Source organism: Schistocerca serialis, chromosome 1, assembly GCF_023864345.2.
Source record: "Schistocerca serialis cubense isolate TAMUIC-IGC-003099 chromosome 1, iqSchSeri2.2, whole genome shotgun sequence".
Lineage (NCBI taxonomy): Eukaryota > Metazoa > Arthropoda > Insecta > Orthoptera > Acrididae > Schistocerca > Schistocerca serialis.
Genome location: NC_064638.1, coordinates 157,570,164 through 157,584,513, shown reverse-complemented (window position 1 = coordinate 157,584,513; position 14,350 = coordinate 157,570,164). Strand labels below are relative to the sequence as shown.

The window sequence follows — 14,350 nt, the reverse complement described above, 5'->3', positions numbered from 1 at the left end:
TTCTATACAGCAGAACCTCTCACAATGTAATGTGTGAAAGATGGTGGATAGAAATTACAAAGCCAAGTCTGTATATTTAAAAAAAAGATTTATAAATGTTCAGCATGTAATGAAAAACAACTCATTCCACATCATTACAAATTATTGTGCCAAATGAGGCAAGGAACATAAAAGTAACTAAATAACAAAAGAAAATCCAGGATGGAATAATGACAAAAATGCTATGAACACCCAGTCAGCACTGGTGGTTGACACCAACAACTGTGCTTTAGGAGCAGCTTTGCAACAACACTTCAGTGGTTCCTGAGAACCATTGGTCTTCTTTTCAATGAAGCTTATGCCTACAAAACACCAACGATGTGCCTATGACAGGAAGCTGCTTGTCCCCTATGACGTAATCGGATACATCCGCCAAAAGCTGGAGGCCAGGAATTTAATGACATTTCCACATTACAGACCCATACTACATACCTTGCAGCAGAGAAAAAGTCTCTGCTCACCATGTCAATTCCACCAACTGGAATATATCTGTCAGTTCAGCACAGACAATATAGCTGCCAATTGTCAGCTTGAGGTGCAGGGATCACTGGTTGCATCAATTTCACAACAGTCACAGCAGCTCAAGATGTTAGTATGGAGCTGGACTCTTATCACCAAAACCAAAAAACTGGCCTTCGGCTGGCACATACACAAATTATTATGTGATATCTCCAATCGCAACTTACAACCTTTCCTACCAGATCCTTTCCCCCAGCAGGACTTTGACAGTGTCCATAACCTGTGAAACCCAGGTATTAAAGCTACTACCAAGATTCATCACTATGTGTGGCTTGGCATCTGCTCAGATTGTTGCAGCTGGGACCACTGCTGTGGTGCCTGTAAGCTTAGTAAGGTTGACCTGCACGTCCATGCCCCATTTGGTGATTTTCCTGTGGCTACAGGGGGGCTTATGCATGCCTACGTTAACATTGTCAATCACTTCCTCACCTCTGATGTTCAGCAGTATCTCTTACCTATCATTGAATATTTCACACTTTGGCCAGGGGCAACACCAATTTCTTACACCTCAGCTGATACTGTGGCACTAGCATTTGTCAGTAAGTGGACTGATCATTATGCTTTGCTATTCCACATCCCCAAAGGTTGTGAAAGGAAATTTGAATTCCAGCTGTTCAAAAAGCTTGCCAAATTCTTTGGCACTCATCATCACCATCCAGCCCAAAGCGATATGGTTCAGTGACGGCATTAAATTTTGAAGGTGGCTCTAGTTTGCCACAACAAAGCAAGGACTACTGTACTCCTCCTCATACTTCTCAACCTCCACTTGTTTCAAGACAGACCTCAACACTCCAGTGACTAGGCTCTTTTATGGTATATGGTGAGCAGCTTCAGATACCAGAGAATGAGTCGAATTCTCTGCTACCTCTTCTGACACTGACATTTCAGCATTCCTGTATGAACTGCACAACCATATTCCATGCGTACGGCCTCAACTTGGCTCTCAGCATGGCACCCCAACTTCCTTCGTTCATTCAGATTCAGCAACTGTCATGCATGTAATGGTCGGTGTTGAGGGGGTCAGGCCTGGTCTCCAATGTCCATTCTCTGGACCTCACAAGATTGTTAGTCGAAGTTATTATACCATGTAAGTTTCCCTAAATGGGAACACATAGACACTGTCACTGGAACATATAAAGGTGACATACACCTTCCCATTTGAACCCACTTCTATCCACTTGCCTCAGACGACCTCAACACCACCTCTCCAGTCAGCACAACCTTTGATCCAATCCTACTCTGGGCCTGAAGTGCACTTACCAGCCTAATTTGCCTGACCCTCAACTACACCCTCATTTTGGGAGGGGGGTTACGTTTTGTAGCCAGGATACATAATAATATAATACACGACACACAACAACATAGAATGCAAGTTTGATGTCTAGGTTATATCACCACAGTGTGTCCAATTTAAGGGGATCCAGCAGGATTAGGGAGCAGATGATTCAGATGTGTCCCTGCTGCTGCTGCTGCTTCACTGGACTGACCTGCATATAATGTATACTCTCACAGACATGAGGCAGAACATACTCATCCATTAAGTGTGCTGTGATGGAGCAGTGATTTCATTGTTCACTTGTGTGATGGGATATGTTGTGATTTGAGTGGTCATCCTACAATGGAGTGTGCAGTGTAAAAAGTAGTTATTTGTGTGATGGGTCATACTGTGGTTTCAGTTGTCACATGAATGACAGATTTTGTCATGTGCTAATGCCCACTCATGTGACAGGATGTGACAGTGAGCACTGTGGTCACCTGAGCCACAGATTGTTCACAGTGTAATTCAGCATTTGCAACAGCCCCTATACCATGATTAAGTGGTCACCCCTGCAACAGGTGTATTGTGACATTGTCATCCATCGTGTCTGTGAATAGTTTCTCGAACCAACAATCTTCTCAGTAACTTATAACATAGTGAGCAGATACATCTTTTATGTGTCACAACATGCCTGTTGTACTTCCTATGTAAATTATCCCAATATCATATAATTTCAGCCATCTCAAATTTGGGAGATCTGTACCCACTGCACACTGTTTGCTAGATAAGACGTAAACTATTTATTTATGACCCCGTCATCCTTATTTCCAGTACGTCAGATTTACCTAGAAGTATTTCATGACGAACAATGTCAGATGCTTTGTTGAGGTGTGGGTAAATAACTGTTACATTTTATCCTTCATCTAGGGCTTCTAAAACTAATTTTGTAAATTTTCCTGTAGTAGCTTCTGTTGCCTTTCCAGATCTGAAACCAAACTGTTCTTTCCACAGAAGTTGATATTTATTTAAAAAATCCATAAGTCTGTTTTCCATAATAGTTTTCTATCATTTTTGAAAACGGAGGTAGTATTGAATTTGGGTTGTAATTCTCTATATTTTATTTACTATCTTTTTTGTGGATGGGAAGAACTTCTGCTTGCGTTAGGTAATCGGGGAAGCAACTGGAAGTGAATGATTGATTTATAGTATCTGCCAGAGATGCTTTTATGCTGCTAATACAGTCCCATAGTAGACACACTGCAACCTCATCTGGAGCTATGGATACTTTACTCTTAAATTTAAACACAATCCCAATGATTCATGGTTAGTAGCAGCAGCTTAATGTAAAGTACATAGTTATTTACAGCTGTATATTGTATTTTTGGTAGCTTTACTTGAAGTTTGGTTGCTATGTTACTAAAGTAATGGTCAAGAAAGTTATCCTTAGGATTATCTATTAAACCACCTTTATTTTTAATTTTCATATTTGTCAGGTTAGGCTTGGTGCTACCAGTTTCTTGTTTTACTATATTCCTTGTTGCTTTGCTTTTATTGTTGAACATCTGTATAGCCTTATCCTTTTGAATTCTTTTTGCATCCTTCAGCAGTTTCCTATAGGTTCTTTTGCATTTGATAAAAAAAACTGTAAGAATGCTGGGCTACTCTCATTGTCTTTTCTAGAGCTGAGATATTTGAGTGTTCAGAATATTCTGGTACCTTTGTTTCCCAGTTTTTTCTGGTAGATTCTCCAACAGAATGTGCGATTTCAGGAAATGTCTCGTCAAATTTTAGTTTGAATGTAGTCATGAAATTGCTCAGTTTTACATTTACATACTTCTGACCATGTCTGGCTGGTGCAGTATTTCTCAGCTTTTTTTTAAACAGTGTTTATCATTATACTTTTCTTTGTTTGTCTGATGATATTTCATGTGTAAATGTATTAGGGATAAACTGTGTTGTAATCTGATAGAAGACATTAGGCTCTTGTCGAAATTTGTTTCAGTGTTGTGGTAAAAACCCATTCTCAATACAAGATGGAGTTGGTGGACCTAGTTAATGTTCATTCAGTTGAGGATGTATTGGTGCCACAGGTTTCTAAACCATAAACTCAAGATCTCTCACCAAAATTCTGGAGTAGTTGGGAATTTGAACTGCAAAACAAACACAGATGACCACTCTTGTTACAGCATTAGCCACAAAGCAAAAAGAAATGACTACTAGACAGGAGGATATGCCCACTAGGCAAGATCTGGCCACAAGTGAGCACTCAAATTAATGATTTAGCAGAGAAACTGGAAGCCAGATTGAAGGGACTAGAAAGTGACGTAACTGAATTGCAAAAAGCTCAAGAGCTGATCCCTTGATCTATGGAGAAGCTACCAACAGAAATGAATGACACCCATGATAGGCAGGTATCCTTAGGTTGCACTGTAGACAATCTTTCATACCAAGTGCTTAATTTGTCATTATAGTAAGAAAAAATGGTACAATAACTGTTTACTGTGCACAGGCAGCAAGACACAGCACACATAGATGCTTGAGCAAATTCTGAGAGAGATCAGATCATAAAATCTGTGAACATGTGAATCAAGACTTCTATTAGTAATCTGTTGACCCTGCCAGCAGTGGGCTAAAGAAGGAATTACTTAAGATCAAGGAACAAATAGGATCTGATTCTGTTCAGTGGAGAAATAAAATAGTTGAAACAGTGAAAGCCCGAACAAAGGTTAATAGATGTCCAGGGGGCAGTACAGCAATGCTAATATTAATTGCATGAAAACATAATGACATATATCTTGAGCCCTAGATCAGACTATAACAATCTAAATGTGTATCAGCCTGTTCAAAATATTTCACTGTCTGCACATGGTATGCTGCCGCTGACAATGCTATACACAGTAATAATGATGGAAATGAAAATCCTTAAGCATAGAAACTTTTAAATATATTCATCAAATAAGATGGTATATCCTGTGGTACTCATTTGTGGCTTTACATATGTATTGCTATGGCCATGGACCAAGGTGCAAAAGATAAGTTACGTAACTGAATATATGCATGATGACAGGGCCCCATGGGCAACTGAAATAAATGCTTCATGCAAAACATACACCAAATTATCAAAAGATGTGGGCTAGTAATGTGAACACATGGGAGCAGCATCACATACACATGGTTTAAAAGGACAATGCATTGGTAGATTTATCATTTGTACTCATGTGATTTTTCTTATTTTTTTATTTTATACATCTTGTCTGTAAAACCAAATTGAGGAGCATATATCCAAAGTCATGGAATGTGTCAGTACATGAAATTACAACATAAAAGTACTAACAGATAAAATAAAATTTTTATGAACCCACAAATGTCAAGTTATAAGTTCATGTATAAGCAATCAACAATATAACAGAGGAATCAGCTTAATGTTCCAAGGAATTCCTTGACAGAATAGAGGGTGACCCATGAGGAAACTATTTAGTTTCAATTTGAAAGAGTGTGGATTACCGTTAAGATTTTTGAATTCTTGTGGTTGTTGTTGTTGTGGTCTTCCGTCCTGAGACTGGTTTGATGCAGCTCTCCATGCTACTCTATCCTGTGCAAGCTTCTTCATCTCCCAGTACCTACTGCAATCTACATCCTTCTGAATCTGCTTAGTGTATTCATCTCTTGGTCTCCATTTACGATTTTTACCCTCCACGCTGTCCTCCAATGCTAAATTTGTGATCCCTTGATGCCTCAAAACATGTCCTACCACCCGATCCCTTCTTCTAGTCAAGTTGTGCCACAAACTTCTCTTCTCCCCAATCCTATTCAATACTTCCTCATTAGTTATGTGATCTACCCATCTAATCTTCAGCATTCTTCTGTAGCACCACATTTTGAATGCTTCTATTCTCTTCTTGTCCAAACTATTTATCGTCCATGTTTCACTTCTATACATGGCTACACTCCATACAAATACTTTCAGAAATGACTTCCTGACACTTAAATCTATACTCGATGTTAACAAATTTCTCTTCTTCAGAAAAGCTTTCCTTGCCATTGCTAGTCTACATTTTATATCCTCTCTACTTCGACCATCATCAGTTATTTTGCTCCCCAAACAGCAAAACTCCTTTACTACTTTAAGTGTCTCATTTCCTAATCTAATTCCCTCAGCATCACCCGACTTAATTCGACTAATTCTTGTGGTAGGTTATCAAAAATGGATGCAGCAGTGTATTGCACACCTTTCTGCACAAGACCCAAGGAACTCTGATCAAAATACAGATTGAATTTCTGGCTAGTATTAACTGAGTGCAAGCTGCTATTTCTCAGGGAAAAAAAACTGATATTGTTAACAATAAATGACAGTAAAGAGCATATATATTGAGAGGCCAATGTCAGAATACCCAGACAAATGAACAGCCAAAAGTATTCTTCAAGAATGGGAAGAGTTAACCCAAAATATAATACCATACATCATAAGCAAATGAAAATAAGCAAAGTGGACCACTTTCCATGTCGAACTATCACTTACTCCAGATATGGTTCAAATAGTGAAAATGGCAGCTTTCTTTGAGCAAGATCCTGAATTGGGCCTTCCATGACAGTTTACTATCTATCTGAATGTCCACCCCCAATAGCTGAGTGGTCAGCATGACGGATTGCCATCCTATGGGCCTGGGTTTGATTCCCGGCTGGGTTGGGGATTTTCTCCACTCAGGGACTGGGTGTTGTGCTGTCTTCATCATCATTTCATCCCCATCCAGCCTGCAGATTGCCCAGTGTGGCGCTGAATGTAATAAGACCTACACCAAGGCAGCCAGACCTGCCCTGCAAGGAACCTCCCAGCCAATGACACCAAACGCTCATTTCCATTTCCATCTATGTGAATACCTAGAAATTTGAACTATTCAGTTTCTCTAATCATATGACCATTTTGTTAAATTGAAACATTGGGTTTTTTTGAATTGTGTATTACAAACTGTAAAAACTGTGTGTTACTTTGAGTTAACATTAATCTGGTTTTTACAAGCCTTGAGCTTATCTCACGAACTGCGCTATTTGAAACAGAGCCAACATAGCACACAATATCTTCTATTCCCAAGCTATTGTCATCAGCAAACAGAAATATTTTAGAGTTACCCGCATAAAGTACCTCACAGAGGAAATAGAATATAGCATTTTCAATTGCTGAACCACTTCTCAAAATGAATTGTACATTTGACACCAAATTATGTGAAATAAAATGATCATTTATCTTTACATACACAACCTTCTCAATAACTTTAGCAAACACTGATCACATATAAATAGGTCTAAAATTGTATACATTATTCCTTTCTCCTTTTTTACAAAGTGGCTTTACTCTGAGGACAGTAAACTGTCAATTCTTAAAGGAAAAATTACAAGTATGACTAAGTACAGGCTAACATGTGCAGCACAATACCTTAATATTCTGCTAGACAATCCATTATATCCCTGAGAATTCTTAGTCTACAGCGATTTCATTATTGATTCGATCTCCCTCTTGTCAGTATCACAGAGAAGTATTTCAGACATGAATATTGGAAAAGTATTTTTCAAGAGTTTTATATCATTCCCTGTAGATACTAAGTTTTCATTCAAATCACAAGCAATGCTCAGGAAATGACTGACAAATAGTAATAAGAATAAGGATATCACATAGATCAAAATGGGAATTATATCAAAATGTTAGCAGTAGTCACAGTCAAGGTACAGTAGCACGTAACAAACACTGATGTAAAGTGTCTAAAAACGTTATTAGGAAGGCAAAGAGTATGTGCTACACAAACAGAATAGCTAGTTCGCAGGATAAAATTAAAACCATATCGTCAGCTGTGAAGAAAGTGACTGATCACAAGCACAGGGTGAATGATATAAAGGCAGTTTGTAGTAAAAATATATCTGTTAACTGGTAACTCATACATATTTACAGTATTTAACAGTCTTTTCTGAGCATCACTTGTCATTTAAATAAAAACTTAGTTTTTCTAGGGAATTATATAACACCCTTGGAAAATGCTTTTCCAATATTGATGACTGAAATACTTCACTGTGATACCAACATGGGGGAGATACAATCTATAGTTAAATCTCTGCTAGTTCCCTGTTTAGAATGTGCTAATGGAACGCAAATTCAAAAAGAGCATGAGAATTAGTTAAGGAACCCATAATATAGTTACTTGGCCACAATAGTTCACAACTGGTTTGAAGAACATTCTGGATAAGTTGGGTGAATGATTTGGCCACACTAATTGTCCAACATGAGTCACATCAGAATTTATGGAATGTGACTGAGAGGTTAGTTTGTGCACACGATCATGCTTTGGCAGCACTTCTTTATTTATGGATGACTATAGAGGCAGTAATGACTCGGTATTTCTACAGTGCACTTCCACTGACTTGTTAAGTCCATGACATGTTGAGTTGGTGCACTATGCCAGGCAAAAGGGTGTCTGACACAATATTAGGAGGTATCCCATGACTTCTGACACCTCAGTGTATGAGAATATTGAAAATGCATTTCTGGCCAATTGTGGCCCAGTGGTGTGCAGGTAATATTACAGAAGAAGGTTTTTACTCAGAGCTTTTCTCTTCTCAAAATGGGAGTTTGCACTGGTGTTTCGAAAAACAACTTCCTAAGGCATGCTACTGGAATGAATCCATTTCTCATACAGATGTTTCAACAATCTTAAAGGCAACACTGCCTGTTGAAAATGGAGAGAAACATATCACTGTGTTGGAATCTAGTTGTAATGAATTTATGTCTGTATTGGGATCTATGAATGTAACTGAAGGAGACATTAAGTTGCAATCAGGACCCAGAGGTTATTACTCACAGAGTCCTAGTACAGGCAATGGTTGTAGTAGAGGACAACTGCATGAACCATATGCTGGTTTCCTCAGCAGAATACCCACCTGGACAGTTATCAGAAACACAGCACAATAGATTACAGTAAAAACTGAAATCATTGATAAAGGAGATACAATTCTAGCTATGGGACTAATAATAATATGTATTGGAATAACAAACAACTGAAAACACCATCACATTATGACTGGGGATCACAATCACCAGTGATTACCAAAATCATTGAAGACAGCAGTCATAGAACTGAACAACACCTGGAAACAACCACATTGAGCCCCAGAGAGTTCGACATGAAGTAAGATAGGGGGTGTGACAGAGCTGCAAAATTCTTTCAATGTATTAAAAGTACCAATATGATGGAGCTAGTAAATCAAAGCAAACAGGAGTAACCATTGTTGCCACAATCTGTGATTTGGGCCAGTATTGAGGATGTTTCAGTAACTATTGTTCTAGACACAGGAGAATTTGGCAGTGTGATTTCAAGCAGTTCTTTGAATAAATTATTCACAAAAACCAAGTTGCACAAGTATAACAGAAAGCAGAAGAGCCAGAAAGCTTCACTGGCAAGCAAAGACACCAATAGTTAAACCTCTTGAATCAGTATGGGGAGGTATTTGAAGAAAAACCTAGAATAATACAAAGGAAATACATGTCACCTTGATGAATTTCCACACAAAGCCTTGTACAACTGTTTTTATCTTACCTCATGGTCTCAGTGTAAAGCACTAGATAAAGAAATTAAGAGGATTTTTCAAGAACTTAACAGTTCATAAAGATGTACTGTCAATATAAACAGACGCTAGGGATTGACTATATAAAATTGTTTGATGAGATAGAGAACCACTTGCCTCATTTGTCAACACACTACACTACAGCAGAGCTAATGTTTGGCAGGAGGGCAAAGAATGAATGAATGTATGGACCAGATTCCACAGGCTCCCAGTGACTGAGATTAGTGAGAAGAAGAGGTTCGGAAACCTTTGACCAGTTTGAAAGACAAAGCATTCAGAAGAAAGTTCAATTATGACAAAACAGTGACAAAAATAGTAAGGTATCAACTGAACAAGAAAGTATCATCAAGAAACCATCCACCTCTTGAATAAAGGTAACAAAAAGTGGCAGCTTTTGCAAACGGGACCTTTCGTATTTCTAACGATCCCAAATCCTGGTGGATATTTATTAGGGTACCCAAGCAATCATCATATTAAAGGACTTTGTCCTCAACAAGATTTATGGAAATATTATTCTTGGTGGAATCAGTGAGCATAATATTAGGAACACAGTGTCAATAGGAATTTTTATCTATTGTTGTCCATAATAGATAAGTATTATCCTGTGAAATGCGTAGGAGCTCATGGATGATTCTTGAATTTTAATTGGTCATGTTATCAGAATACTCAATGTCATTTTTCTTCATAATAAGGTCTGCATACAAATGAAGCATATTATCACAAAATTGTGTAAGAGAAAGTTTTTTATCTACGTAGATTGAATGATTTCCATTTCCTACACCTACGTCTTCGTACATGGTTAGTCTGCAATTCAGGTTTCATCAAACCACCTTCAAGCTATTTCTCTAGTGTTCCACTCTCAAACAACACAGACGTAACATGAACAGTTACATCTTTCTGTATGAGCTCTGATTTCTCTTATTTTATTGTGATGTTATCATTTCTCCCTATGTAGGTGGGCAGCAACAAAATACGTTCACACTCTGAGAAGAAGGTTAGTGATTGAAATTTCATCAGAAGATCCTGCCACAATTGATTAGGCCTTTGTTTTAATGATGAGAAGTAGGACAAGTGTAGTATAAGAAGTTTCTGTAGTAGACCTGTTGCATATTCTAAATGTTCTGCCAATAAATCAAAGTCTTTAGGTGCTGTGGGATAGCCACACTGTCTGAGGCACCTTGCCACAATTCGCGTGGCTACCCCCATCAGAATTTCAAGTCCTCCCTCGGGATGGGTGTGTGTTGTCCTTAGTGTAAATTAGTTTAAGTTATATTAAGTAGTGTGTAAGCCTACGGACCAATGACCTCAGCAGTGTGGTCTCATCAGCGTTTACCACATATTGACTGGGACAAATAAAAGAAGTCTTTTGTTTGCTTTCTCCACAGCATTATCTGTGTGATCATTCCAATATAAGCTACTGGTAATAGTAACCCTAAGGATTTAGTTGAATTGACAGCCATTAGATTTGAATATCATGTAACCAAAGTTTATCAGATTCCTTTTAGTACTCATATGGGTGACTTCACACTTTTCACTGTTTAGAGTCAGGTGCCTCTTCTAGCACCACGCAGATATCTTGTCTAGATCATTTTGCAGTAGGTTTTGATCATCTGATGACTTTACAAGCCATTAAATGACAACATAATCTGCAAACAATGTAAGAGGCATTTTCATATCATCTCCTAAATCTTTTATGTAGATCAGAAATACCAGAGGGGTTATAACATTTCCTCAGTGAAAGACAGACATTACTTCTAGTTTAGTTGATGTCTTTCTATCAATTACAATGAACTTGACCTTTCTGACAGGAAAGCCTGGATCCAATTACATAACTGATATGATACTCAATAGGTGCCAAATTTGATTAGAAATTGTGTGCGAGAAATATTTTCAAAAGCCTTATGAAAATCTTAAAATACAATGCAGATTAATGAATGCATCAAGTGACTCTAATATGGAGTACATTTGATTGATGATAATTATTGGTTTAGAAGGTGGTCTAGCTTGTGTTTAAAGATGCACCAAGCTTGGTACAGGTGGGATTTGTCATAGGGGTTGGTGTGATGTGGTCTGCAGTCTTAAGTTTGATCTTTCTTCAGAGCCACATACTGAGTTTCTAAATATTGATCTTGGTGTGTTACTTAATATATTTTCCATTGACTAAGATTTAGTTACTTGCTCCACACATCAGCTCGTTGAACAGAATTCCTCAGAATTCATGGTGGTACTGTTAAATTATTTTTAAGGAACTGTTATGAGAGAGGTTTATCTAAATATGTGGAACAACAAACATAAAGAGAAAACGTTGTTGATTTTTCAATGCTAGAATGAGCATGCGAGTACAGGTTATGAAGAAGGGTATACAGTAATTGTGCATGAACTGATTCAAATGACAGCTGATAACTCATAAATGCATCTTGACAATTGACCCAAAAAGACTGTATTGTTGCCACTGAAGCAAAGCTAGTGTGTATAAGAACAACGTTTTGTTTGAAGGATTTGTGAAATGTACCATGGACATTCTTTGACTGTGCTATATGGCCATTAACCAGTTGGCCAGTGAGACTCAAGTTTCAAGTGATGGTGTAATGAGAACCTAAGTAAAATTTACTGTTACATAATAGTCAATTATGTAATTACACCTCTCCCAATGAATTCAGCACAGCTGATAGTTTAAAATTAAACAGATATTACTCTGCCCAAAATATCATTTAGGAATTAATGGAGTCCCATACAGTTATTCATATCAATAAAGTTTCATATATATTTGACGATGTTGTATATTCACATGCCATTGGTATTGGCATGGCGTATTTAGGGTCTGACATCAAGAAGGGCAACTACACACAAGCACATTGACAAAAGACATTAAACCTAGGATATGGGATGCCCCTAAGAGGTACAAAGCCATTAGCTACCTGTTAACATTGATACATATTAGGTGATGATACCAACCACTAATAAGTGTTTTCCGCATGAACAAATATGGGTACAGCTTTAGAATCACGGAAACTGGGAGTTGCAGTATGTGATATATGTAATACATAACAAAAATGCAAGTAAACTTGCAATAAATATCTCATGAATTATAACACATAATTGCTGTGTTGCTGGATGGTATAAATTATCAGACACTGATTTAATGAAATATAATTAATGCAAAATATACGTATTTCTAGCATTTATTACTGTATTCATGAAAAAGAAACAAAATAAAACATAAATCATAACATGTAAATTGAAGATCACTGCTGGCAGCTGTAAAAGAACAGTATGTGGATTCAGCGGCAATGAGTGAAAATGTGTACTGGACTGGGATTCGAACCTGGGCCTCCTGCGTACTAGACAGTTGCATTAATCACTGTGCCACCTGGGATACAGGGTTATTGCAACAGCACGGACTATCTCAGCATGCTTAACAGCTAATTCACATTCCCAATGAGCATCACCTATCTCCAGTCCCCATCCTTTGACTCCTTGTTAGCTACTCTGATAGTCCCACAGGAGATTTAACGTATTTGTGCATTTGCACTGAAGAAGATGGATCCATTGCCCAGCTAGGCATATCAATTATATGAATATGTGATGTCTGTTCTTTTGGACATGTCTGAAAGAAAAGACACCATGCATTCATGTAATAAATCATAAAATGTGAATTCTAATCATGTCATTAAACATGTGCACCTAAAACTGTTGTTGTTGTTGGCATCATATATCAAAATGATATTGTCTGCAACAGATTTACATGCTGTTGCCTGCTGAGAAAGTCCTAAGACACAGAATATACAACTATATATCCAAACAATCATCAAAAGCTCTAGGTACAGATTAAAAATGCCAGAATAACCTATTCCACATATCATCCACTCAGACTCATACAGGTTTCTACAGATAGTTACAGTACAACATTTTTTCAACAACAACACTGCACACAAACTCATTACCCCAAATATTCCATGAGGAATGAAGAAGGAAGAATTTGTCTATATAAAACAAACACTCTCACAGGAACTGATGTGGACTCAACCATAGATGCACTCTACAACCTAGTCACAATCATTTCATACAGCACTCACTGTAACTTTTAATCCCTCAAATGACCTGAAGAATCAAGAAAGAAAACATTACATGAAGAAAGACATTCCTGATATACAGGATAATACTATCCAACTAACACACTTCAAAAAATTCAAAAGGGACACTGGCAAAATAACACAATGCAGCCTTATCACACAACTCACACTTTTTACACATTACAGAATTAAAATACCAGTCCCTCAAATAACATGAAGAATCAAGAAAGATAATCTCTGAGCATGAAGAAAGAAGATGAACATTCACCATGACTAGTACAACACAAACATGCTTCCAGCTACACACAAGTACACCAACAAAGGACATGAAATGGAAGATATGGGGTGGTGACTGAGGCATATAAAACTATTAGTTACATGTAAATATTATGTACATATATGATGAAGGCACCTACCACGAATGAGTGTTTCCCATATGAATAAACATGAGTACAAGTTCAGAGACATGGAAATTGGGAGTTGTGTGGCAGTGATATTTTTCATATCTGGTGCAAAGTAATATCAAAAGCGTGCGAGAGTTTTTTTTTTTTTGATCATGTGTTGTTTTTTATCTTTTCCGTAAGACCTTAGAGTTTCCTAGTTTTTGTTACTTCTCTTTTGTTTTTTTAGTTTCTTCTCATTGTGAGTTTTTGAGAATAAAAATTTTTTCATTAACTCATTATACCAGACGGCTATGCAATTATTTGTTGTAGGCAAGATTCGGGGAGCAAGCTCGAAAATGCCAGTCACCGTGTTCTTTCCCAAACTCCAATCGCAGGTAGGCTATGGTGCCACCTCCTGTGATGTAAAAAACGGGCACCATCCCACGTTGCACTCCGTTTTGGACAATAAC

General features: G+C 37.7%; 1 protein-coding gene across 1 annotated transcript; it reads left to right on the top strand.

Moving 5' to 3' along the window:
- Positions 1 to 328: 328 nt before the first annotated feature.
- On the top strand, positions 329 to 1,356 carry LOC126457788 (uncharacterized). The gene is made up of 3 exons (XM_050094417.1): positions 329 to 780; positions 856 to 1,097; positions 1,169 to 1,356. The coding sequence occupies exons 1-3, from the start codon at positions 329 to 331 to the stop codon at positions 1,354 to 1,356; spliced, it is 882 nt and encodes a 293-aa protein (XP_049950374.1).
- Positions 1,357 to 14,350: the final 12,994 nt, after the last annotated feature.

What these genes read in the sequence shown, in the direction of transcription:
- LOC126457788 (XM_050094417.1), top strand. Translation starts at nt 329, where the DNA reads ATGAAGCTTATGCCTACAAAACACCAACGATGTGCCTATGACAGGAAG. An exon ending in TTTGACAGTGTCCATAACCT is followed by an intron (nt 781 to 855) that starts GTGAAACCCAGG and finishes AGATTGTTGCAG; the next exon opens with CTGGGACCACTGCTGTGGTG. An exon ending in TGTGGCACTAGCATTTGTCA is followed by an intron (nt 1,098 to 1,168) that starts GTAAGTGGACTG and finishes TTTGAATTCCAG; the next exon opens with CTGTTCAAAAAGCTTGCCAA.